Consider the following 25609-nt stretch of genomic DNA (forward strand, 5'->3'; position numbering starts at 1 on the left):
GTTGAGGGGGTGAACGCCGCTCGTTTTTCTTAAATTTTTTTCTGGGACTTCTATTGCGTGGGGTGAAAAACGAACGCGTGTTTCATAGGTCATTAACGTTAGGGATCCGATTTAAGCGGTATTTGTGCACAGTACAAAAATTGTTGCATCGCTCCTTTAAGGAACGCGGGCGCCCTCAATGAACGTTCGAATATCAACTGCTCCTTCTAACATTGTCGTTCATTCTTTTGGAAATCTTGGCTCCGTATTGTTGCGACCAAGATTTGCCTCGCCGTGAAGTCACGGTTCTACGCCTGGCTCTTTTGCGGACGGCAAATTTGGTGGCGTCATAGAGGAGCGATTATCGCGCACAATTTCAGATATCTCCTTATTGCTCTGTCGTAATTTTAAGGAAATTACGTGACGCCGTTCCGAAGCCTTTAAGAAAATAAAAGAATGAAAACAGATATTTTGAATCTGTCAATGCCCCTTTAACGGCAATTTGAAACCGGTGGGTCGACAAGGTAGAAGGAGAACAATTAAGACACTTTATTGAACCTCGCTCCGAGGCGACCGGCACGCCTGCAAGAGCACGGCCCTGGCCCTGGTGTCGGCGTCGGCGTCGAATGACTGGAAGGACGTCTCGTCTTCGGGGCGCGAGCTCATCTCCGGCCCTCTGGCACCGATCCTGTCGTCGTACGGCTCGCAAGACAGCTCTTCCACGCGCCGCACGGGTCTGTGCTCCTGGACCAGCAGCCGCGTCAGCTCGTCGCTCGATGTCTTCTTGAGACAGTAGGGTGAATTGGCGTGGACGGGCGGCGGAGACCGCAGCGGCGGCACCTCGCCGCTGTCTCCCAACAGACGCTTGTCCTCGTCGTCCGGCTTCTTCACCGCGGCGCCAATCTCCTGCGCGTCGGCAGCCGGGGACTGCGCCCGGGCGGGGTCCACGTCCTTCAACGGGTTCAGGTTCTCCGTCGGCTGCTTGGCCGAGTCTCCGGAGTCTGTGCCCTGGGTGCACATGAAGGACCAAGAGCTGGTCTCCATAGCCGCGAACGGGATGACGGCCGGCGCCAGGGAGATGTCCGTCTGGACGTTCTTGGAAGGCCGTGTCTCGTCGCTGGTCTCTTCCTCACGCTCGAACAGGTCTCTTCCGTCGAGCAGGTGCTGCAGCATGAGCCCCCTGGGCCCTGCGCTGACGAGCTCCAGGCCTCGGCGCAGGCGCTGCACGGGCACGGAGTTTGGGACGCCAAGTTCACTCGGCTGCACGGGACTGGTGGCCACGAACGGTGGCAGGCGCACGTCGTCGCTCGACCTGCGCTGCACGACCGGGGACGTCGAAGGCGCGGCCTCTTGTACGTTGGTCGTGAAGAGGGGATCCTGCCAATCTGCAGTAGAAGAAACATGCTCGCTTAGTATTTCTTTATGAATGCAGGACGCATTTTAAACGCCGACCTACAGAATTGTCTTCTCCCGGGCAGAAAACCAGTTCCCAGTTTTTCTCCCTCCATTCCTTCTCCCACTCTTCTCCCCTCCTCTACTCACAGGAGAGGGTATCTGAGTATTACTCTCCGCAGAAAGGAGGAAGGTCTCAGTGGATTCGACACAGCGCACAAGAAACGAAGGGGTGTAGACAGTACAAGCGCTTACTCTCAACTGAAGTTTTTATCGAAAAAAAAAAAAACACCGAAGTAAACAACAGCATTCCACACCATCATGGCCAATTCAGCACGTGTCGAGATAATATATCTCTTTGCATGTAGAATGACCGATGTTTGGCTTACACATTGCCCAGTCCCTTCTTTTTTGATCGTGTAGGCCTTTAAAATTTCGCCAGTCATTTGATTTCCCCTTTTCCAGAAATTGCGACGTAATGGAAGTCGGGCTGGCATCCACAATCTGCACAATAAAGCTTCAAGCCCCCCCCCCCCCCCCCCCCCCCGCTATCTCCCCCTGCTGTCGACCGCACAGACCAGGCATGCTCACGCAATCCTTCATTTACGCATCGGCCCGTTTGGTCAACGTATACCTTGTCGCACGTCAGCGGTATCTTAAACATGACGCCAATCGTACATTCCAGATATTTGTTCCTATGTTTGACTGAGAAGATGTGCTTGTATTCAATTTTGTTGGCAACTCTTGGGCACAATTGAGTGAGTTTGTTAGGTGCAGAAAACACCATAGGCACGTCGTATCTCTGCGCCACTCTTCGTAGACTGTGGGATATTTGATGAAGGTAGGGAATGACTATCGCTCTCTTGCTTTGCCTATCTCTATTACTCTCTGGCCCTCCGCTTACTTTCTTAAGCAGCGACTCTGCAATAGGTACCAAAAATGATCTGGGGAACTCGGTCGCAACCAGTCGCTCCACTTGCCGGCCGAAACGGGCGTGCATTACATGGTAGCACGATTTCTCCAAACCCGCATGCAGGCAAGATGAAGCAATTCTTCTTTTTACGAGTTTAGAATGCGAGGAGTCGAAGGGGAGGAGACCCTTCTTTACAAATTCTAGCCGGAGGTCTAGAATTTGTAAAAAGCGACCAGCCCGACGTTTGTGCGTAAATCTAAACCCCTCGGGGCACAGTGCGAAAACATCCAAAACTGCCGTGACAGTATTTTCCCCCAAACCCCACTCAGAACCTATTATAAAAACCAGGTAGTCGTTTACATGTCGAAAAACTTTGCATACTCGTTCATCATCTAGTTGGTCGCAGATGGCCAAGTCGCATTTGGCTAAGAAAAATTCACATACCACGGAAGCCACAAAAACTCGCTGAAACATTTGGTCTTGTTTTTTTCAGTCCAGCGGTCCGAGTTTGCTGCAGTCAGGCAAAGATGGCGGGTTCTTCGTGCTACCCGAGAACGTAATAAAGAGTAAGTCTGATTATGCCATTGAAAATAACTTTAGGCTACATTCTCTTGTTCCCAAGAAGGTCAAGGCTGTTGCACTGAAGCTGTGCAAGAAGTTGGAGCGGACCAAATTGGAATAGAGCATACGAAAAACTAAGACTGGGCATTTGGAGGTTTTTTTTTTTTTTTTTTTTGCTGTTAAAAAGCCACTGACACGCCAAAAAAAAAAATTTTTTTTCATGCTAGGCGTTAAAATGGCATGTCAGGACATTACAAAAAAATTGTTTCACTATAGAGGAGCTAGTTGTTGTTTTTTTTTATAAAGGGAAGGGAGGGGGAATAAACGTCTTTATTTGTCTTCAAAAGCTAGCCCATCTGGCTAGGGGAGGCCGAAAGCCCCACCCGGGGTAAGGGTGCAGGGGGCCCGGTTGCGGACCTGCCTGTCCCTCAGTTCCCGAGCCTTCTGAACGGCCCTTCGCTGTCCTTCCAGTGTCGTATCCTTGACTCCGGCGTCCAACATCTCAGGCAACGTTCCAGGCGCGCCTACCGGACTGCAGTCCCACAACACGTGCATGACCGTAGCCTTTTCCCCACATATAACACACGCATCCGTTCTGTACACGTCCGGAGCCACATACCGGCCCAACACCGGCGTGAAGATGCATTTCACTTGAAGCTGCCTTAGAAGGACGGCTTCCTCTCTGCTTAGGTTCTCGTGCGGAGGGGGATACACCCGCCGCGCTTCTCGTTTCGCTCGTAATACTTCCCCGTAGCCCACCGGAGCGAACACCGCCGCCCCACCGAAAGCCCGGCCTAATAACTCTCGGGCCATTCGGTCAGGAGCGACATTGCCGCCCATGTGCGCAGGGGTCCACACCACTTCCACCTCGTTACGAGGTTTGCACAGCTTGGCGACTAGAGGCGGAACACGACCGCGCGCGTACCCCCTCACCGCAGTCATCGAATCGCTTAGCACTGCTTTAACTCCTGGCAGGGAAACCGCTAGGCTTATGGCAATTCCTTCTGTTACACAAACATCTCCGCCCCTAACACTCAGGGCCGTCTTGATTTCCCCGGTGGCCAGATCCGTGACAACCGCCACCCCAACTCCATCACGTACAGCTGCATCAACACAGACCGCTCCTCCAGATTTCAAGAACAGTCGCTCCAGAGCTTGCGCTCTGGCCGCACGACGCCCAGCGTCCCTCGTGGGGTGCATGTGTCTCGGGATCGGGCGCACTTTCACACATCTCATGGTCTCATTGGGTAACTCAGCTAGTCCGGTGTTTCCACGACTTACGCCGACTCGGGCGAGAATTTCTCGTCCAGCCGCAGTACCGGCAAGCCTTAACTCCTGAGCTTCTCGGTGTGCCTCAATCATCTCGGTCACCGAGTTATGCACCCCAAGGGCGTCCAGGTCGGCGTTATGCGTGAAAGAGAGCACCCCCAAACCGGCTCTGCAAGCTTTCCGCACCATCGCATCCAGCTTGTTTAGCTCGGCCTTCCACCATTTGAGATATGGCCCTACATACATGATATGGCTGAGGGCAAAAGCCTGGACTAGCCTCAACACTCCCTCTTCTCTGATGCCTCGTCTCCTACTGGAGACCCTCTGTATTAATCGCATGGCTGCCAGGACCTTTGCTCTCAGCCTGTCTAGCATGGCGGAGTTGCCCGCCTTTTCTTGTAACACCAAACCCAGCACCCGAAGCGTAGGCACTTTCGGTATCAACCCTCCGTCCGCGTACAGTAATACTTCTTTCCACGAGCTTCGATGTTGTTGACACATTAAGTACTCAGATTTTTCTGGTGCACACACCAGTCCCGTTCCCTCTAAGTTTTCTTCCACCAGTTCGATACCTCTTTGCAGGGTCCCTCTCACAACCTCGCGTCGTTTGTCTAGACACCACATAGTAATGTCATCGGCGTATACTACATGTGGTATTCCTTCCCGACGTAGAGCACGTACTGCATCCACCATCACTATGTTGAACAACACAGGAGATATCACTGAACCCTGTGGTGTGCCAGCATTACCTAGGTTCCCTTCGCCTACCTCCAGATCCCCGGCCACCAATTTAGCTCTCCTGTTAGACAGGAAATCCTTTACGAAGGCAAAACTTCTATTCCCTAGCCCCGCCTTGCTAACTCCGGTTAGGATGGCTTCATGGGTTACTCGATCGAACGCACTTTTTAGATCCAGACCTAGAATCACCCCGGGCTTCTTGCTTTCCACCACCTCGTGTTTTATGATGAGCATGGCATCTTGTGCACCCAGACCCTCGCGGAAGCCGATCATTGAGCTCGGAAAGTACCCTTTGCTTTCCAAGAACGCTTGCCATCTCCTTAGGATCATATGTTCAAGGAGTTTACATACACACGAGGTGATGGAAATTGGCCTGAGGTGTTCCAGGTCCGGCGGCTTGTTGTGCTTGGGTATTAGCACCAGCTTTGCTACTTTCCAGGGCTCAGGGAGGGCTCCCTCTTCCCACACCTTGTTGTACAGGTCTAATAGTTTCTCTAGTCCCTCATCTGATAGATTTGACAAGACCGAATTACTGATCCCGTCCAATCCCGGAGCTGAGCGACGGTTAGCTTTAGTTAGTGCCGCCCTAAGCTCCCACATCTCGAATGGTTTGTCCAACTCTGGATTCTCTGGCCCTTCGTACCGTACTCCACAAGTTTTCTCACCTTTGCCCAGGAATTTGTTCTTAAGCCAATCTTTGACCTTTTGTACCCCCAGATCCCTTACAGATCTGCCGACCACTTCCTTAAGCTTGCGGCCCTTTGCCGCCTTGGTCGAGTCCTCGTTCAATAAGTGTCTAAGTAGTTGCCATGTGTCTCCACAATGTAGGCTGCCCTCCGCTCGCGCGCACACGTCGTCCCACTGCTGACGGGACAGCGCTTCGCAATGCTTCCTGATTTCCCCATTAAGCTGAGCCAATCTTTTGCGCAGGGCTCTGTTGCGCCTACCAGTTGCCCTCCACCTCATCCTGATAGAATCCTGTGCCTCTAATAAAGATATCAGTCGGCTATCTACTATGCCCCCTACTGCATTATTTATTGCCTCATCAAGGTTCACTTCCCTTCTCGCGCTTTCAACCGTATTCGTCAGTTCCCTCGACCACGCTTCAACGTTCTCAATGGGGCCGCTTGGGCATAAAGCCCTGAAAAGGTCCCAATTGACCAGGCCCTTTACTCTCCACTGCCGCGGTTTCTCCCTCAATGGTACCTCAATCTCCACTACCCGGTGATCGCTGCCGAGATCTTCCATTAGGTTTTCCCATGAGATCCTAGCGTCATTGACGTAGACCAGGTCAGGAGTTGTATCCCTATCAGCAAAATGCCGCGCAGCCCGTGTGGGCAGGCCAGGATCCGTAACCAGCATTAACCCCACTTCCTCCGCGTCTGAGAAAAGGTTCAAAGCTTTTCTAGTGTTGTGGCCATGTCCTAGAGTTTCATGGCTAGCGTTAAAGTCCCCGGCCACCACTAAGCTTCTTCCGTCTGCCCAGCGGACCGCACCGTGCAGAATGTTACTGAACCTTTGCCGTCTAAAGTGGGGGTTACTATAAATGTTGCATACGCATACTCCCACCCTGCCCACGAGGACCTCTACTGCGATTCTTTCTACATTTTCATCCCCATCCATACAGTGTACTAACACCGGCCACTTTCTTCTTACAAACGTACAAACTCCCCTGACTCTACCAGGGGGCCCCCCCTGCGCCCTGTATGCCACATATCCCGGTAGGGTTACACATTCAATCACAGTTTCCTGCATCAAGATAACGTCTGGTTTGCGATGCCTACTCCTGAGAAATTGTTGCAACCTGGCCCTCTTGTTTCCATATCCATTACAATTCCAAATCCATATGAGCAAACTATCCATTCCTGTTTTCAAGCTTTTCGACCCTGCTTCTGATACCGTCCACACACCTGCAGACGTGTTCCAATTTAGACATTATCTGGGCCATACTCTGCTCCAAAACCCCGAACCTTCTTTCCCAGTCTACCTGGCCTTGCACCTGCTCTTTTCCTGCCGCGATTCCGACGGCTTTGGCCTTATCCCCCACGACCTTACGCTTCATAGGCGGGCTATTACCGCTCGCGTCAGACGATATTTCCATCTGGTCTACCTTACGCGTTAGCGCCTCGACCATTGCTTTTAACTCTTTGTTTGTCTGAATCAGCTCTTGCCGTTCCCTTTCCATGACTTTCATCTTCTCCATTAGTTCATTATCCTTACTACCCTTCCCAGTAGAGGGCTTTTTTGCAGCAACCTGAGCCCACGACACCTGGCGGCCTGTGCTACGGCTGCGGCTCCGCGAGGTACGCGACTCCACGGAGCTTGAGCGCCCCCTACCTACGGCGGGGAAATCGCCACCAGTAAACCGAGGGATCGAGGGGCTACGCGCACGTGCCCCGATCTGGCTCCTTTCCCATTTCCTACTACGAACAATGTAAGGTTCACGAAATTTGTTCTTACACCTTCTGTCCCCAGTCTCGTGCGGACCACCACACAGCTTACACTTGGCCATACACTCATGTCCGGGCGTTGGGTCTTTGCCGCATCCCAGGCATCGACGAGCGCTTGGGGTCGGGCAGACGTCCGCCCGGTGCCCGACTTTCCCGCAGATTCGGCATACCTCGTAGTGCTTTCGGTATAAGGTGCACCGCAGCACAACGCTATCGTAGACCACGCGAGATGGGACCACCTCCCCCTCGAACACCACAATCACAGCACCAGATGAACCGATGCGCTCCGCCGCGATAAGGGACGGATTCCTGGGACCAAGCAGCGCCTCTTCGATCTGCTTCCTCGTGTGCGTCAAGGGTATCCCGCGGATTACCCCCTTTGCACATCCTTCGGGGACTGTCGCGTAAGCCCGTGCCTCGTACAGGGTATCACCCATCTTCAGGGCCGTGATTCCGACGTACTTCCTTGCGCGCTCCTTACACGAGCAGCTTATTACAATCACGTTCTGGGTGCCGTTGATACACACCAGGTCTTCACTTGCCGCTGGGAGCTCTACACCAGCCGCGTTCTTGACAGCCGCTGCCAGAGCTACGTCTGAGACCCTTCTTAAATCCAAGCCCCCGCGGGGCCTAACGATGATCTTGGTGTCCCCTCGTACTCCAAAACGGGGCATGCGACTCGCTCGAATCACACGGTCGACAACTTTGCCGAAACTTCTTGCTTCCGCCGGTCGTGCCGTCTTCGTTCCGCGTCTTCCTACCCGGATCCACCCGTCCTGTCCGTCCGCCACCGTCTCGTCATCCATGCCGACCACCTCGCCGGCGCCGTTAGGCTTAGCCGCCGACGCCATTGACGCCGGCGACCGAGCTTCTTCCAAGGACGTCGTTAGGCTTAACGCCTCTCGTGGGTTCAATACAGATAAAGTCCAGAAAAATCGCAAAAACTCGACTCACCGGGACAAACTTCACTTCCCCGTGATCCACAGAACTTCACGAAGACGCTGAGGTCAGCACACTTGCATAAATTATCACGGCGCCGCACTAATTTGCGAAAATTGACGGAGCCGACATGAAGCACGTCCTTTCCGTTCAGCTGCCCTGGGCGCCCTCTCTTTTTTTTTTTTTTTTTATAAAAATAAAAATACGAGGCCCAATTCAAAGTTCCCGCCAGTGCACTGTGACGTAACAGTGTACGCAAGGTGACGGGGCGGTCAGAAGGGAGGCATCGGCGAAAGTCACGTGAGTTGTATCCCTCCTCGTGCTTACCGCAAGCGCGTGTAATATTTTTTAAATATTTTTGTTGTTCTCCGCACCTCCACGAGCGATCCAAGCAGACAAGGTTTCCTTTATCTGCTTTTCATCGCTTAATGTTGCTGTAAAGGTAGAAGAAGAGGAGTCAGTGAATCGACGTGATCAACTACAATGCCTAGAAAGTGCTGTGTAAGGGACTGTCCCGGTATTTCAGCAACTGAAGAAGAGATCACACTGCATGCATTTCCGAGGGACGTCAGGCATCTTCAGCCTGGAGAGTATACGATGATTCGACGACCTCGGTGTCCGAACCTTCAGCAATGCAATCGGGCGTGTCGTACGCAAGCAATCCTGATTTCTGCGAGCGTTCTAAAAATTTTTTTTTCAAGACTTGATAGCTTTTGCGACCTGCAATGCTGTTTGGTTTGGCGCCATCTAGTGACTGAAACAAGAAATATTGGGTACCCTGGGAGTGGCGGCTGAATTGTTCAAACGTGAGCTTTTACTCTGGTGGCGCCGCTTAGTCTAGTGTCTGAAGCAAGAAATACTGGGTATCCCAGGAAGCCGTGATCGCGTAACATGCCAGTAGAGCGGAGGCTATGGCCCTGGCGGGCCAATCGGAACGTGACTGCCTATCACTGGAGCGCGCCTCAACTCCGGAGAAGTATTAGGCTTTTCGCTGCGTCATGCTCCAATATCTGTGCGTTGCGCTCGTATACGTCGCGCATTTCGAAGCCTTCGGCACGCAATGTGGGGCTTATCGTTCTCCCTTTGCCAAGTTACAACGAGATAGGGTATAACCGTGCGCTCTCACCCTGCTGGCGCCGCCTGGCCGTTGCCGGTTGGCTATAGCTCTAGCTGTATCATCGGACTGATCCAACGAGGTAGAGGGGCTTAGAGTGATAAACCGGAAGTTCCGAAGTGGCACCCCCCTGGTTGCCGCCATGTTTTACGCAAATGTGACCACTCGTCACGTGACCTCACAAGAGCCGTGACGTCGCAGGTAAGATGGCAGCGCCCAGAGCTGGCGGATGCGAGTTTATTCGGTGCGCGGCAGCCGTGATGTGCAGCGGCTTTCCGACGTTTTCGGGCTTTTTCGTGCTCGCTGACGCAGGTATATTGTGAAAATATGAAGGAATGAGACTTTATACCCTTTTTGCGCAAGATCACTCTGGATCATATGGATATTAACACCTGTGAGACAGCATCAGCCGTATCGCCGTACCGGTGCTCAGATTCCGGGATGTGTTCGAGGATCGATAGAACTTTGAGTGCTTTTAGCATGAGATTTTCGCATTCTCTTAGCTTTTTTTGAACATTGAAATGGCTATGAATCGACGCGAAAGGTATACGTCGCGTTAGGGCCTAGGAGAAGTTGTTTCAGGCTTGCGTCACCGAATAACCATAGCAACTTTTAGCGAGGAAGCTCCTGCGCCCTTTGTGGTAATCGGCGATTCTACATTCGATCGCCTTTCTTCCTTTTTTGGTGAGTGCGAAGTGCACACTTATTTTCAGCTACGAGGATGACGTTTTATTGAGTGTGGGGATGAATAAATCGTTGCAGGCACCTGCTTCAAAGCTATTCGACTTGCAATAACAACTGTTTTGGTGTATGCATAGATTAACTGCAGCGTTTTCTCTTTCGTAGGATTTATTGCAGCAATACTTTTTTTTCATCAAAACTGCATTGTATTAGTCAGTCAATTATTTACTTGGTCTAATTACCTGGATAAGATGATTCATATTTGTGTTCATCCCTTGCCTGAAGAGCAGTCTTGTTGAAAAATGTTGACCATTCCTTTCGGTCTCTTCAATAGCCTTTTTTTGAAAAGTGTGGGTTGTCTATAGACAATTGCAAGCATGGCGCCACAAGTGGTGCTCCATGCGTGCAAGCGCGTGCAACGCGCGGGTGAACGTAGCTTTGGCAAGCTCGCAATCGCACGGGCGTGCCTGCTCGAGCAGAGACATGGCGGCGGCCAGTCGCCCAGCTTGCAATCGTCTATACTTCGTATCATTGTAACCTGAAAAAGGACAACCGCCACAGCCCCCTCGAGCCAATAATAATAATAATAATAATAATAATAATAATACTTTTATTGAATGAAAAAATAGCATGTACAGATTCAGGCCTACCGAAGCCTCATCGGGCTTGAAAGGTAGTGCCTGGCAGACAGTGACAGAATAAAGCAATGACAGTAAAACACAAAAATCAGAGAGACAGAGCGAAGGTGTGTGACAAATCTGTGCAGACGAGCGCTCTGAATGACATGTGGTCATGTGCCTCTCTCCAACGTGCATATTGGCTCACCGAGACTGTAGCCTTTGCTGTTTGCCAAATTGTGATGAAACAAATTACAGTAGCTACTACTCTAATTACCCCAGGCTTTCATACTTTGGTCATTTGTTCGACAAGAATGTTACGTCCGCCATCACTGTGAACTCGGCTCAGCGCCCATTGGACTCGAATGCTGCATTAGCATTTGACGTGAACTGGGGCCCATTTGTGTGCTTTACGCCGAAAAAAAATGGCAACAGTTGTGTTGCTTGATGGGTTTCTGCAAAGGGTCTACGTATAGGAAGTGTCCTGCTATATAACAATGCATCAACACATATGATTAAAGTATATGCTCAGAGGTGTGTTCAGGAAAAGTGGAATGAGTGCAGCCCAATGCAACAAGTCTGCCAGTCTGGTATGTCCCATCAATTAATATTGAAGGGTCAGAGATACGAGTGTCCTCAAAAGGACCTGCGCGTGTGGTGAACACAATTCTTGGTGTATAAACTCTCAAGGCATAAAGGCAAGCGGAAATAGGTTTATCTGGTTAGTGTATCAAATGTTTATTTCCACTGCATTACATAATTATTGATTCTTAGTTAATGGTTCTAGAACGAGTTCTTTGTGCGGCAGTCTTCTGTCAGGCGTTCAATCGTAATATTTATGGATTTTGTTGTGGGATGACGCTCCTGGCACGTCGGTGTTCAGTTTGGTCAAGTAGCAACTTTAACCGACTGATGTCGTCTTGTAATCATACGTCATGTGCGCCTACTGACATCTGATGCACTGAATCTGCAGGGCTGGCTTCTAATCCGCAAAATTTTCCTGGTAGTTTTCTGCGTCAATGCAGCAAGCTCGGGCATGTATTGGTTATATGGCTGTGCCTTTTGCTGTACCGTTGACTTGATAGCTGGCAACAATGTTTGCTATCCAAGCCATTTCACTTCCATTTCGTAATGAAGATTTATTGTGCATCCCACGACCACTGCAACTTGTGCAAGTCTTGTGTAGCAAAGTGAAGTCTCGTGATGCTTGTAGTCCACTTTTGAGAGAAACCAACCATTCTATTTCTTAAGGTCACTGAGCGGCATTCTCCCTCAAAGTTGGAAATTGTGTGCTTCATGGCGTGGACACAGATAATTAGTGTCAGCAAATTATTAGGTATTGTCCTAGGGCGACAACCGACATCAGATCAACTCTCCTTGCATTGCCGCTCACCTGCTTTGTCGTGCTTACCTCCCGTCCAGATGAAGTAGATCACGAGCTTCGGGGTAATGTCGGCACCCGGGACAAAGACCGCCGAAGATAATCCTCAATCTTCCCCGGACGCTCGTCAAGACGTTGTCGAGGGTCATTCGGCACGAACCCTTGCAAGCCAATTCATTGGTACGGGCACCTCCAGTAGACAAGGTCGGCCTCATGCAGTGGTAGCAGAGTGGTTTTCGGTTGGCCATTCGCAGTACCTCCGTCTTCCTCGGTGTACTTTGTTCAGCGCGGACCTACACTGGTTCTTCTCGATATCGGGAATGCTTCGGCATTGGGGTATTTCGTTGAATTGGCATTGAACAGTAACAGGTAGCCGGTGGTGGTCGTTGTGACTTTGTGGCATAAGTCGCCCTCGTTTCGGCAGATGCCGCTTCGCTCGAAGAAGTCTCCAGTTGAAATACCTGTCAAACTTCTGAAAAAATCTCGGCGATCAAAATTAAAGCCGGGCAATTGATGGCAGGAACTAGCTTCCTTATCTCCTCCCGAACACCGTTCTGAATGATGTCACGGATGCCTGGGGGGCTGGCGTCGAAGTTGCAGCTGGACGACTTGAGTGTCGCGACGCTGGGGAGTTTTTAATAGTGACGTGCTCGGGCCTGCAGTGTGCATTCAATGTTGGAAGCTGCATTGATATGAACCCTTCGACTGTTGTCGTGGGGTTGCGGACAAGGCTGCTGAAGGTGTCCCTCACATGAGGAACATGGAATTCTTAGCTTCTTGTCTTCTGTAGCATCAGGGTTGGCGTGGGTGCTCGATCAGAAGCAAAACATCCTCCACGAAGGTGGCGACGCTCTCGTTGGGGCCGTGTCCTGGACAGAATCGGGAATTCGGCTCTCTCTTGTCAACGTTGGCTGATGAACATGCACTTCAGCTCGGTCTTGCAAACTTCCCATGACGTTAAGGAGGATTCGTGGTTCTCAAACCAGTGCCTCACAGTTTCTTCCACGAGAAGTATAGGTTCTGCAGGAGCTGGTTGTCCATCTACCCACTGTGGCGGGCGACACGGTCATATTGTTCAATCCAGCCCTCGACGTCTTGTGCACCTTGCGTGAAAGGGCATCAGAGTGCGAGGTGCGACGGGCATTCAAACGATGGTGGGAGCGAACGTGGTTTGCTGCGACAGGGTTGTCATTGTTGGCTTAGTCGGCTTCGGTTTTTCTGGCAAAAGATTTAATTCCGTTGGTTCTTGCTAGTAGCAGTGCCTGGCTTGGATTTCAAGTTTTTTGTGGTGTATTTCCGAGTTTCGCCCTTGTGGTACTCGCTCGTCTTGCAATTTTGCTGCCGGGCTCGGGATAGGACTTGGTTCACGGCTCGCCGGGGGTTTAAGACTCGGGATAATGTGCCACCCGTGTCTTGTTATCGGGCAACTCGGCTGAGGAGCCGCCAGGGTAGACACAGAGTGAAGGGCTATAGGTAAAGTGCGCAGCACCTCCACCAGAACATGCAATGACAGCTGAGCATGGCCTGGAACTTTCCAGAATAGCAAATATTGATAGAATATAGGACTGGAGCAAGCATCCGAGACAATATAACAAAACAGACAGAAAAGAGTCTATCCTGACCACTAAAGAAGCTGCACTGCTTTAGTGGCATTCTGTCCGAATAAATCCTCTCCTTCGGGGTCTGGCGACTGCCGTGGACGAGCTGAACTGAAATCGATGTGAGACCACTTTTCTGGTAATGAGCCGCTGCAGACTGCCGTCGCAAAGCGGCGTGAATGGGTGGACTGGGTAGGTAACGCGCGCAATGAAATGTCCACACAGCTTGCAATTCGCGTAACGAGTGTTGAAACTTTGGTGTCGACGAAACGTGCGACAGACCAGCGGACTTAATACCAACTGCAACACCTGTGCTCAGTGAAGGTGCACGTCTACGCCAGAACAATTTAGTAGGCAGCACAGCATCACCTAAAGCACGGCACAGGAACTACCAGCTTGAAGGCAGCTCTTCGGCGCGCCGCACACCTGTGCTCCGTAAAAGAGCACGTCTACGCCGAAACAATTTGGGAAGCAGCACAGTATCACTTAGCACGGCACGGGAACTACAAGCGGCAAGGCAGCTCTGCAGTGCACCGCACAACCAAAGTGAGCCTTCAGGCATTTGAACGAAGCGACACCACGATTGCACACTGCCAAGCACGACTCACACAATTTCCGTCGCTAAACTGTAGTGTATCCATACATTGCACACGCTTTACTGCAGATGTCGAAGGTTCCGACGGTCAACAAGAGCACAGAAATGTCGCCTTAAATTTTATCCTAGCGGTATCCGAATCAATCCGAGGTGCGAGCAACGTAGGGCAGATTGTCTCTTCCGTGGCAATATCGCCGTCGGTCACCAGCGAAAGGCACACCGTTCCTCCGTATTTTCACCTTGTACCTACGTCAGACACCACGCTGAACTCTGAAGTCGCTGTCGACCGGCCTCATATGACGGCTTCTGCTCCTGAAATCAACTCGCCGAGACGAACGACAACCAACAAAGCATCCGACAAGCTCCGGCCCAGCTGGGGCCAGCCGCTGCATGGGCGCTGCCATCTTTCCTGTGACGTCACGCATTTGGTTCGGTCATGTGACGAGTGGTCAAATTTGCGTACAATGGCAGCCGCCTTATGGGGGTCACTTTCGAGTGCAGACCGGAACCCCGGTTTATCGCTCTAAGCCCCTCTACCTCGTTGGACTGATCGCATGCACTCGTACACTGGCTTGTACTCACAACGCTTTCATCATTGACCTTACTGACTCTTCGTCCTCAACTTTTACAGCACGCAAACTAATCAACGGTGCAGCGATAAAGAGCTAGTGGAACTGAAACTTCGTTTTCTACAATCGCTCGTACAAAGAGCAGAAAAAAAAAAAGCCTTAGTCACGGTCGCGGAGAGCACGAGGAGTGAAACTCACGTCACTTCCTGCGAACCCACTTTTAGTGACGTAGTCGATGCCTCCCTTCTGACCGCCCCGACACCTTGCGGTACACTGTTACGTCACTGTGCACTGGCGGGAACTTTGAATTCGGCCTCCTATTTCTATTTTTATTAAAAAAAAACTACGCAACTCTTTAGTGAAACAATTTTTTTGCGTGTCAGAGGCCCTTTAAGGCCCATAAGTCTCCGCTGCGTTCCATTGTTACGGAGATTGGCTAGCCAGTACCTGCAGAAGCACCCTAGTGATTTGAAACTTTTCGATCCTTTTTCGGTGCGCAGTTCGGAGTGTATTGTGGAATTTTTCAATGGGGAATCGTACGCGAATTCTTTAGGATTTTCCATCTATGTAGAGGACCTGTTTCAACCAAACCCCCACGGCGCCATGTTTGTTTCGGTGCGTGAGTTCATAAAAAGGGCACCATAACCTTCCAGGAGGCCTGCGGCGTTTCTGTTGGTGAGTTTTTAGAGCTGCTGAAGTTTTACTTCGAATCCACTCTTATCACATATGACGGTAGCCTTTACGAGCAAACAGAAGGCATTTTTATTGGGTCTTTTCCCGTGATAATTAACAATTTCTTAGCCAAATGCGACTTGACCACCTGCGACCAGCTAGATGCTGAACAAGTATGCAAAGCATTTCGATATGGGTGTAGACGACTGGTTGTTATAAAAGGGCCTGCATGAGTCTTTCGGAGGAAAGAACTGTAACGGCAGTTTTGGATGTTTACGCACGGCGCTCAGAGGGGCTTATATTTACGCACGAACTTCGAGATGGACGCTTTCTACAATTTCTAGACCTCCGATTAGAATTCACAGGCAGTCATGTCTGTTGGTCGAAGAGGGGTCTCCTTCCCTTCGACTCGCTTTCTAAACTCGTAAAGCATTGCTTCATCTTGCCTTCATGCGACTTTGGAGAAATCGTGCCACCATGTAATGCATGCCAGTCGCGGCCAGCAGGTGGAGCGACTGGTTGCGGCCGGATGCCCCACATCGTTTTTGGTGCCTGTTACAGAGTCTCTGCTTAAGAAAGTGAGGGGAGGGTCACAGAGTAAAAAAGATAGGCCAAGCAAGAGACCGATAGTCATTCCCTACCTTCATCAAATATTGCCACGCGCGTCGCTGAGCGAGCACGTGCGTGGCCGAAATGCTACCGCGCTTGACTGTCGCGCGGAGGGTCTAGGTTCGATTCCAGTCAGTGGAATCTTCTTTTATTTATTCTTTCAACTTGGCGTTCACCTAAGTTCGAGAACATTCCAGTCTGATCGAGTTCCGAATGTTCTACGCTGCGAAAGTTCTACGCAGAATGTTCCAGAAACGCACGAGGGTACATAAGGGACTCTGCATGGCGAGCGGAGTGAGTCTCGCCCAAGCGTTCGATTCTGCTGTTTCGCCGCCATGGACACCTGCAGCGCTAGCCTTTTCCTATTTTGTTTTGGATACAATTTCGCCCCATTAAACATTTAGTTTGCTTCAGTTTTCATCGTTTCATTAATTATCATTCGTGACAATATCCCACAATCTAAGAGAAACTGGCGCAGAGATACCACGTGCCTATGGTGTTTTCTACTCGTAGCAGACTCGCTCAATTGTGCCTAAGAGTTGCCAACAAATGCGGATCAAAGCGTATTTGCTCAGTCATATATAGGAACAAATTTGTGGAATGTACGACGGGCGCCGTGTATATGATTCCGCTGACGTGCGGCAAGGAATACGTTGGCGAAACGGGCAATGTATAAATGAAAGATTGCGTGAGCATGCTTGGTCTCTGCGGTCAACAGCCCGGGGGGGGGGGGGGGGGGGGGGGGTTTGCCGCTTTATTGTGCGTGCAGATTGTGGACGCCAGCCCGACTTCCATCACGTCACAATTGCTGGAACGGGTGTAGATCAGATGACTAGGAACATTTTAAAGGCCTACACGATCACAAAAAAAAAAAAGGGGACTGGGCAATGTAGAAGCCAACCATCGGTCATTCTACATAGCAAAGAGATATATCATCTCGCCACGTGCTGAATTGGCCATGATGGTGTGGAATGCTGTTGTTTACTTTAGTGTTTCTTTTCAATAAAAACTTGCTTGTCCTGTCTACACCCTTCTAATTTGCCTTTGTTTCTTGTGCACTGTGTCGAATGCACTAAGCGTGAACCAACTAGCCCGAGTCGCCACCCTGTTCAGGAAGGTCTCCCTTTTTCCCGAACGGAAAAGAGCGATTGATGAAGAATTTCCTCCTTTCTGGCTGCTCGTAGGCCTTCAAAGGGACACTGACGGGGCATTTATGCTCGTCAAGGTTTTCATTTGTGCCTGATAGGTGAGAGTTTAACTACCCAGAAAACAATTCACGGCTCGAAATTAATTTTCTTTCCGCCCGAAAACCGCCGATCTAGAACTGGGCGGTTTGAGTCGCGCTCACGCTCTTCTCTGTGGTCACGAGCCGTTTTTTAGGGTTTAGACACAACGACCAGATAAAATTAAGTCGTGGGTCATCGAAGACACACACATAATATTCAAAATAGAAAAAAATAATCATACCCATTTTTTTGTGGCTTTTAAAAGCTGCAAAAAAATTGAAAAAAAAAAAAAAAAGTTGCACAGCCTTGTGAGTTTTGCCAACTCTCTCCTTTATGTTTCTTCTTCGTCTCCAGCCCAGTCTCGGTACCGGTATCAAGGAGTTGAGTTTTCTTTTTTTGCTTTGTTGAAAATATATGTGACGCTGTAGCAAAATATTGATTGGGTAGACTTCTGACACCATAATAAATCGCCTGGGAAAAATATAAACAAAAATTGCGGAGTATCAGTGCCCCTTTAAGGGAAGTGAAGTTGGAATCTGCGTAGCCGTACCGTGGTAACACCGCGAACCTCATGCTCCCCCTCACTCACAAATAACACTGCCTCGTCCTGTCTCCCAATGAGGCCACGCCGTGGGTTAACCAATCGTGTCGTAGTTTAATTGCTTTTGCACCGCGCCTGCGGAAGTGCGCGTATATTCGTATACGGAACGCTTGAGCGGTAGGGTAAACGAGCGCCTTACAATTTTTTGTTGGGTGGATTTGATTGAATTGGTGAGTTCATTGTGCTCGCCGGAAGCATACTGGGCGATTCCGAAACAGCACGCGCGGTCGTCTCTCGGTTTTTCTTTTGGGAAAAACGGATTACAATCTCATGCTTGAACCAACGGCATACCTCATCGGAACCGGAACTTGCGCAATTATATCGAGAAACAGGTACAGAATTCCGGCAATCGAGATAATGCAGACATTAAGAAAATGTCGACGAGATGTCGCAAGATGCTTTATTTTTTTTTTTTATTTATTTATTCCCTCGGGGCCCGAAGGCATTATAGAGGGGAGTGGACACAAACATCTAATTGCACACAAAGACAAACAGTAATTAGCCAATCGAACGCTGACGCATTTCGATGAAGCCTAGTTTCGATGAAACATTGCAGTGTCAACAAAGCGCTCCGTCAATCAAAGATCGTTCGACGAGCCAGTTGATACCAATATCGAATGACATACATCTGAGGTAGGTACCAGTCGATTAACAGGCTACTGGTTTTCTGATCACGCATTTTCTCTTGGCATTATTAACGAAAATACAGGCAGAGCGCATCCCAAAGTGTTGAAGTTTATCGCACTAGCAAGGATGACATTCATGCGAGACTGGACCAAAAGCAAAAAAGGAAATTCGAAGTGGTGGAGAAAGGGAAAATAAAAAGTGGGCTGACCAAAAACTGTAAATCAATTTTTTTTTTTTTTTTTTTACAGCGGAGCTGTTATGGGCTAGTCTTCCGAAAGGATCGTGTCCGGTACGTCGACACAAACCTACTTGGACAGCTACCGCCATCTATAAGTGACGGCGGCAAGCACTGAACCAGTCTGGTTAACGCCGTTACTCATAGATGGCGGGAACCTTTCCAGCTATCATGGAAGAATGAATAGTTGGGCATGTTGGTAAAAATTCATTGTAGGAAACAGCGCGAAAAACAGACGACGACAAAGAAGCACACGTAACGAGCGCAGCGCTCGTCACGTGTGTTTCTTCGTCTTCGTCTGTTTTGCGCGCTGTTTCCTACGCTCTTAAGGAGACTGGCTGCGAAAGGAGCGGCGACGTACGCAGCAGCGCGAATGGGTCTGCAACCGCCGCAAAGCCGCTGTCGCCTCGACTTCCACTGCGTCCAGCGCTTCAGATTCTTTTTCCAACGAAGAGCACATCGCTCGCCTGGAAAGCCGCCGCTGAGAACAGAACCAGCGATGTAAAGGGCGCCGGCGGGCCAACGCCACGCACGACGATCGTGCAATGGAGGCCAAGCGCAAGCGCGAGGCCCGGCGACGACAGCACTCCACGCCGGCTGAACAGTTCCCGGGTGTGACGGCGAGGTTCCGGAAAGAATTCGTGGATTACCCCTTTGGCGTCACGTGCGCCGTGTGCTACCGACTCTGGTTCGCCGGAGACTTATCCACGATCGGCGACGTGTTGGACGAGAAGAAGCGGGAAACGGACGCGTGCGCGTTGCGGCAGTGTATCGAGTACAGCTCCGCTGGTCTTCCTTCTTCACGAACGTGGAATGGCTGAACGTTTTTAATTGTGCAATGTTTTTTTTTTTTAGATTTGTTATGTAACTATCTTGATCTCCTGAACTTTAGGGTGCAGAGGTTTTGTCAGGCACCACGCATTTATCTCTGCCCTTAGGGGTAAACCCACGATACAAAGTTAAAAAAAAACGCCTCTTTCAAACTCCATCGAGCAAAAATTAAACGAAGACACTTTAGACTGCTTACGTGTAGGAGTGCGAAAGCATTCCTACACGCAGCGCATTTTTACAAGCACGGTGCGCAACGTCCTCCTTTTTCACACGGCGCTCCGGCGGTGACATCACGCTCCTCCACTGCGCAGGCGCGGCACCCCCGCCGGCTCCATGTCTTCCGTGACAATAACTCTGCGTTGATGTGCATTTCTTTGTGTTTTTATTTTTATTTTCTGAGGCGCGTCCGCTTTGCAGCCAATGGAAATTTACGTGCCGTTTCGCTCAGCCACTGGGAATTTACGTGCCGTTTCACTCAGCCAAAATGCGAATTAAGGTGCCGTTTCGCTCAGCCAATGAGTATTTAGGCGCCGTTTTGTGCTGCTACAGACATCCGATAACGCCGGCTTCGCTCCGTGGGACAGTTAATGCTTTCGCATTAAAATTGGTGATCGGCATTTTTCAGGGAACCAAGCGTGTGATTGGATACGCGTCATGGCTAAACGCTGACGCAACGCTCGTTTTCGATGAGAGCTGAGCCGAGTTGACGCCGACCGGTGAACAACCCAAACAATGGTGGATTCGAATAATTAAAGAAGCAGCTACCAGATGCCGCGTACTTTTGAAAAGGGTCTCTTCTCCAAGCAACACTTGAAAGTCACGCAAATTACGTTCAAATTGTCAGACAGAGAGAGAGAGAGAGAGGGAGATCAGTCTTACTACGAGGTATATTACGGCACAGTTTCATGCTGTAGATGGGAAATTCCGCAATGCAGTATACAACTACTAGCAGTAAATATAACTTCTTGTGCAGCGCTTGATCAGACGTGACTTTAGGCAGTTCAGGTTACAGAGGGGCCATCTATACACCGACTCAACTCTGTGACGTCACGCCGCGGGGGTGGCGCTTCAGACGTATTTCCGGTCTGAGGGTGAGGGCAGAAGTCGCCATGGGGGCAGGGCATTGGTGTGTTGTTTGGGAAGAAACCATAGTAAAACCTGCCTTCTCCTCAAAACGCCGCGACTGGAGCTGCACCGAAAGAGCCGGGAAAGGTGTCAAGATAGTTACGAAAGGGAAACAGCCTCAAAAGTACGGAACAAAAAAGAGGAACACACGGACCAAGCGCTGCGCTCGGTGTGTGTGTTCTTCGTTATTTGTCCCCCGTACTTTTGAAGCTGTTTCCCTCTTCGTAACTTTGCATAACCAACTCGCCCAATTTTCAACGGTGTCAAGATAGTTTTCCCACGTTTTCTGCCTGCTCGCTTTGTCTCAGAACATGGAAAGGTGCCTTGGAACGGAGAAACCAGACCCCGTCGGACCACAATTGCTTGTGCGGAAAGCACTTTGAGTTGAATTCACGGAGGTCTGTGTGCGTCGGGTTTAATTTTTTTGTTCCAACACGAACGTGGGAAAACAGTCAAGTTGTCCGGACCACCCGCGGGATATTATGGTTTCCGGGTGGTCTGGATAACGGAACATTGAAGACGGACTAAACGTGCACGTTCAGTCCGCCTTGATGTTCAAATGATCATATGATTGTTAAAACTGTCCTCTGTTCTTTCAAACTCGTCTGCGTGTTCAAACTGTCGTCTGCTCATTTATTCGACAACGGCCCGTAGATTACACGTTTACGCGGTAACTGCAATAAGTGCAGTCCTAAAAAATAAAATTATATTTGAAGGTTGTTTGAGGTAAGTAGATTCTGTGTAAACGACAAATACAAGGGGATGTTGATCATTGTTACCGGTGGCTATCACCGATTCGTTATGCCTGATTCACATGGTCCGATTCTGCTTCCGGTTTTCAGTATCGACGTCGAGCATCACTGCTATCATCCAAACGTTGCTCGGGCTGCCGACAGCCCGGGAAACGTCGGGACTGAAAATAACAAGCAGAATCTCATCATGTGAACCAGGCATCAGCGTCCATTCTGCGGTCTCCACTCAGAATGAATCGTCGCATGTTTCAAAATTCACGCCAAGTTCTGAGGTGTAAGGAGAAGTGTTAATTTTTCTGGCGCTACTAATGTAGTCACACATTGCTAGGAACGTGTAGAATCAAGAATCCCACCGCAAAAAAAAAAGAAAAAGCCTCTCCACGTGGTGAATGATGTTGATTGGGGCGAAACTCTGGTGGTGCTTGTTTGCGTAGACGCTGAGCCGCAGCATGCCGAGCCTTTCGTTCGTTTTCATCCATGTCACGCTGCGGTCAAATGCTCAAATGCGTATATAACCACGTTCCATACCACACATTCTCTTTCTGACGTGGATGAAAAGGAACGAAAGCTTCGGCATGCTGCGGCTCGCCGTCTACGCAGACAAGCACCACCAGAGCTTCGCCCCAATCAACATCATTCACCACGTGGAGATGCGCTTGTTGTTGTTTTTTTTTTTGCCCTACACAACCACGGGAGCACGTGCTCACGTGCTCGTGAGCGCGTGAGCTCACGAGCAGGAGCACGTGCACGCGACGGCGGACGGACATACGGACATGGCTAGCCCCTAAGGAGCTTCGCCCCTAAAAAGAGCTTGGGGACTCACAACGACGCCGACAACATCGAATTTCAATGGTTTTAAGACTGCGAGCTGGGCTAGTTGGTTCTGATTTATAATGGGTATGTACGCGAAAAATACAGGGCAGGGTGTAACTTTCAACTAAAATGTATTAGTATACAAATATAAAAATTATAAAGCTGCACATGCGCAAAGAGATTAGACGTCGCCCGGAACATAAAAAAAGTCACCTAACTTCTACCATATAAAAAACATCAACCATCGAGACACAGGCAATGGGCACGGCTGTGTTACCACGATGACCACCTTTAAACCTCTCGACATCTTTGTGCAGCTAAGAAACAACTAAGACAAACATGCAACTAGTGGTAATATATGCATATTTGTGCTGCCGTGCCCACGGTCATTGTGCCGTTTGCTGTGTGACGTATTGTCGTGTTTTTTTAGAGCTGTTATTGTTGGGAGGTGATGTAAAAACAAACCCCGGTCCTGACATAAGAACAATGTTAGAACAACTCCAACAAATTGTGAGTGACATGAGGAAAATCAATGCGGAGAAGATTAAAAGAAATGAGTGGCTTTCGGCAGTTGAGCTAAAAATGACATTTGTAGCAACACTCTATGGAAGAGAACTTCTTCTCATGATCAAATACTTTATATGTCCGTGACTATAAAAACGCTCACCACCAAAATCGACGATCTTGAAAATAGCAGCAGACGACCAAACCTGATTGGCTATGGAATACACGAGAATAAAAACGAAACTAAGAAATCGCTTGAAAACCTTGTCACCGAAGAAGTCCTTAATAAAACTCTCGAAGTCTAAGCTGCCGGGTTTGAAAGCATACATAGGCTTGGTAAGAAAAGCCTGCATAAAACTAGACCACTTATTTTTAAACTGGCAGACTTCAGAGATAAGGCTCAATTACTAAAAATGTGCTACAAGTTTAAAGGATCCAGTTGGGCAATCAGTGAAGACGTTTTACACCGTGTTCAGGAAATTAAGAAAAAAAAATAGCTTTGGAATAGCCACCTCTACGTCTGGGATGTTAACAAGAGAGACAACGTTCCCCTTGAAAAAAAAAAACAAAAAACAAAAAAAAACTAGCCAGCAAATCCCGGCAAACGCCTCAACAAAACGCAGCCATAAATTTAACACTGGTCGGTTTGAACGCGAGAATATTGAATAAATCTGATACATTCGAAAACGTGCTCCTTGATCACGAGCCTGACATCATCACCGACACAGAAACTTGGCTTAAACACTCTGTTTTCGATCGTGAAATAGTATTGCAGAATTACGTTATCATACGAAAAGATCGACAGTCCCGTGGCGGTGATCATGATCATAAATGAAAGAATGGACCTTTTTCCAGTAAGGAGTGCCTCATGGCGGTTTCGCCGCCTACTACAAATGGAGGGCAACCGGACTCGCCTTCTCCCATAGGAACAGATTAGTGTCGCAAGAAAACAGTGCCCCCCAAGAATGGCGAAAGGGCGGTCAAGGTCAAGGGAAAAGGGTGTGCGCGTGCGCAGACGTTTACTGGAAAAAGGTCCATTCCGTTCACGTGTTTGCCGGACGTGCCTGATGTAGAAGCTATTTTCTGCAAGATCAATTTTTAGGGACAACGGAATATTCGTTTGTGCCGTTTATAAGAAAACTAAAGCTGGCATAGATAATGTGCTATCTGTTCTGTATTTAGACTTAATATACATTATGTACATAGCAAGCGTAGCGGTTCATATCCGACCCGGCTGGGCTGGATCAGGCGAGGGTTCATTCGAGACCCCGAGCGCGAGCGCGTGCTCGTGTCCTGCTTCGTGGCAGTGCTCACAGTTGCCAGCAGATAACATCCCTCCCCCCTAAAGGGGTATTCACACGAGGGAGAAATCCCGGGGATTTCTCCCCGGCACGCGCGCATCACGAGATGAAAACGCGAGGCTTTTGCACATCGCAAAGCCTGATGTTTTCGTCGTGGGATGCGCGTGCCGGGGAGAAATCTCCGGGATTTTTCCTCGTCTGAATACCCCTTAAGCCTCGTAGTCCTTAAGGTAGTTAGGACGTTGCCTTTGTCACTGGGAACGACTCGACCGTTCTTGCACGGGCGCTAAGGTTGGCAACACTGCTTTCGCCTTGGTTTTGAAGCAGGCGGAAGTGGTGGGGAAGGTGTTGCCAATGGTGTTTCCTCTGGAATAGTTGGCTGCGCGGAAAAGTCCTCTTTACTCGTTGAGAGCGGACGTTCTTCCACTGGCTCATCGAAAGTCGTGGCTCACATGACAAGGGACGCTGCTGTGGTGGCAGCTCTGTCGCAGGTTCCTCCTCCAGATACTTACTCCACTCCCGACTCCGGATTTGGTCTGCGTGTCGCTTCCAAAAACGACCGTCGATGGTGCGAACTTTGTACGACACCGGACCTGTGATCTCAATGACGACACCGGGTAGCCACTTGAGGCCTGCTAGATAATTGCGTATCAAAGCGGTTTCTTGCGGTTCAAATTCGCGTACACCTTGTCTTCCCCGCAGCGCTTGTTTTTCTTGTTTGTCTACCATTTCTGTTTGCAGGTCTGGGTGAAGCCGGTCCAGCGCTGTATGGAGTCTCCGGTCCATCAACAATTCTGCAGGACTCTTTCCTGTCGTAGAGTGCGGCAGAATATGTTGGCTCAAAAGGAAACATGCCAGCGTGGTGGCCATGTCACCTCTTTCCATGCGCCTGATGACCTGTTTAGTCTCTTGAACCATTCGCTCTACTTGAACGTTAGATGATGGATGGTGCGGCACCACTTGACGTGCCGGATTCGGTTCCTCAGCGAGAATTCTTCAAATTCTCGTGAGACGAACGCCGTTCTATTGTCGGAGACTATAATGTCCAGAACACCATGTGTTGCAAACAACGCTCGCAGCTTTTGACAAACTGTTGCTGAAGACATTGATAGAAGGAAAAGCTGTTCTTGGAATGGCCCTGCAAAATCTATATAGATGCGGGACCAAGGGTTTCTTGCGAAGTCCCACGAATGCAGCCTTGCGCGTGCAGGTTCCGGCCTAGTCTCCTGGCAGTGTAGGCAGGTTTTGGACCTTCCTTTTGATATCTTGATTGATGCCTGGCCACCAAATTGTGCTTCTAGCCAGTGCCCTCATGCGGACGATCCAGGGGTGCATGGTACGTAACAACTCCAAGACCTGGTCTCTGGCTTGCCCCGGAACGATAACTCTACTACCCCAGAGTAGGCAACCCCTTTACTCTGTCAACTCGGTTTCTTTTGAGGCCATCCGACCACCGTCCAATGTCGAACTCTGGCCAAGGTTGGGTCGTTGCGGGTGCGTCGTGCAATCCTTTGGGC

General features: G+C 49.8%; 1 protein-coding gene across 1 annotated transcript in view; it reads right to left on the reverse strand.

Annotated features, from left to right (window-relative positions):
* Positions 1-510: 510 nt before the first annotated feature.
* The window catches only part of LOC120843873, an 89372-nt gene continuing 64273 nt past the window's right edge, over positions 511-25609 (reverse strand). Inside the window, exon 8 of the mRNA XM_040215329.2 lies at positions 511-1364. Within this exon, the coding sequence (XP_040071263.1) occupies positions 529-1364 (836 nt within the window). The 3' untranslated portion in view covers positions 511-528. The remainder of the gene's footprint in view (positions 1365-25609) is intronic.

The sequence above is a fragment of the Ixodes scapularis genome, unplaced genomic scaffold, assembly GCF_016920785.2.
Source record: "Ixodes scapularis isolate PalLabHiFi unplaced genomic scaffold, ASM1692078v2 PGA_scaffold2__306_contigs__length_199485367, whole genome shotgun sequence".
Lineage (NCBI taxonomy): Eukaryota > Metazoa > Arthropoda > Arachnida > Ixodida > Ixodidae > Ixodes > Ixodes scapularis.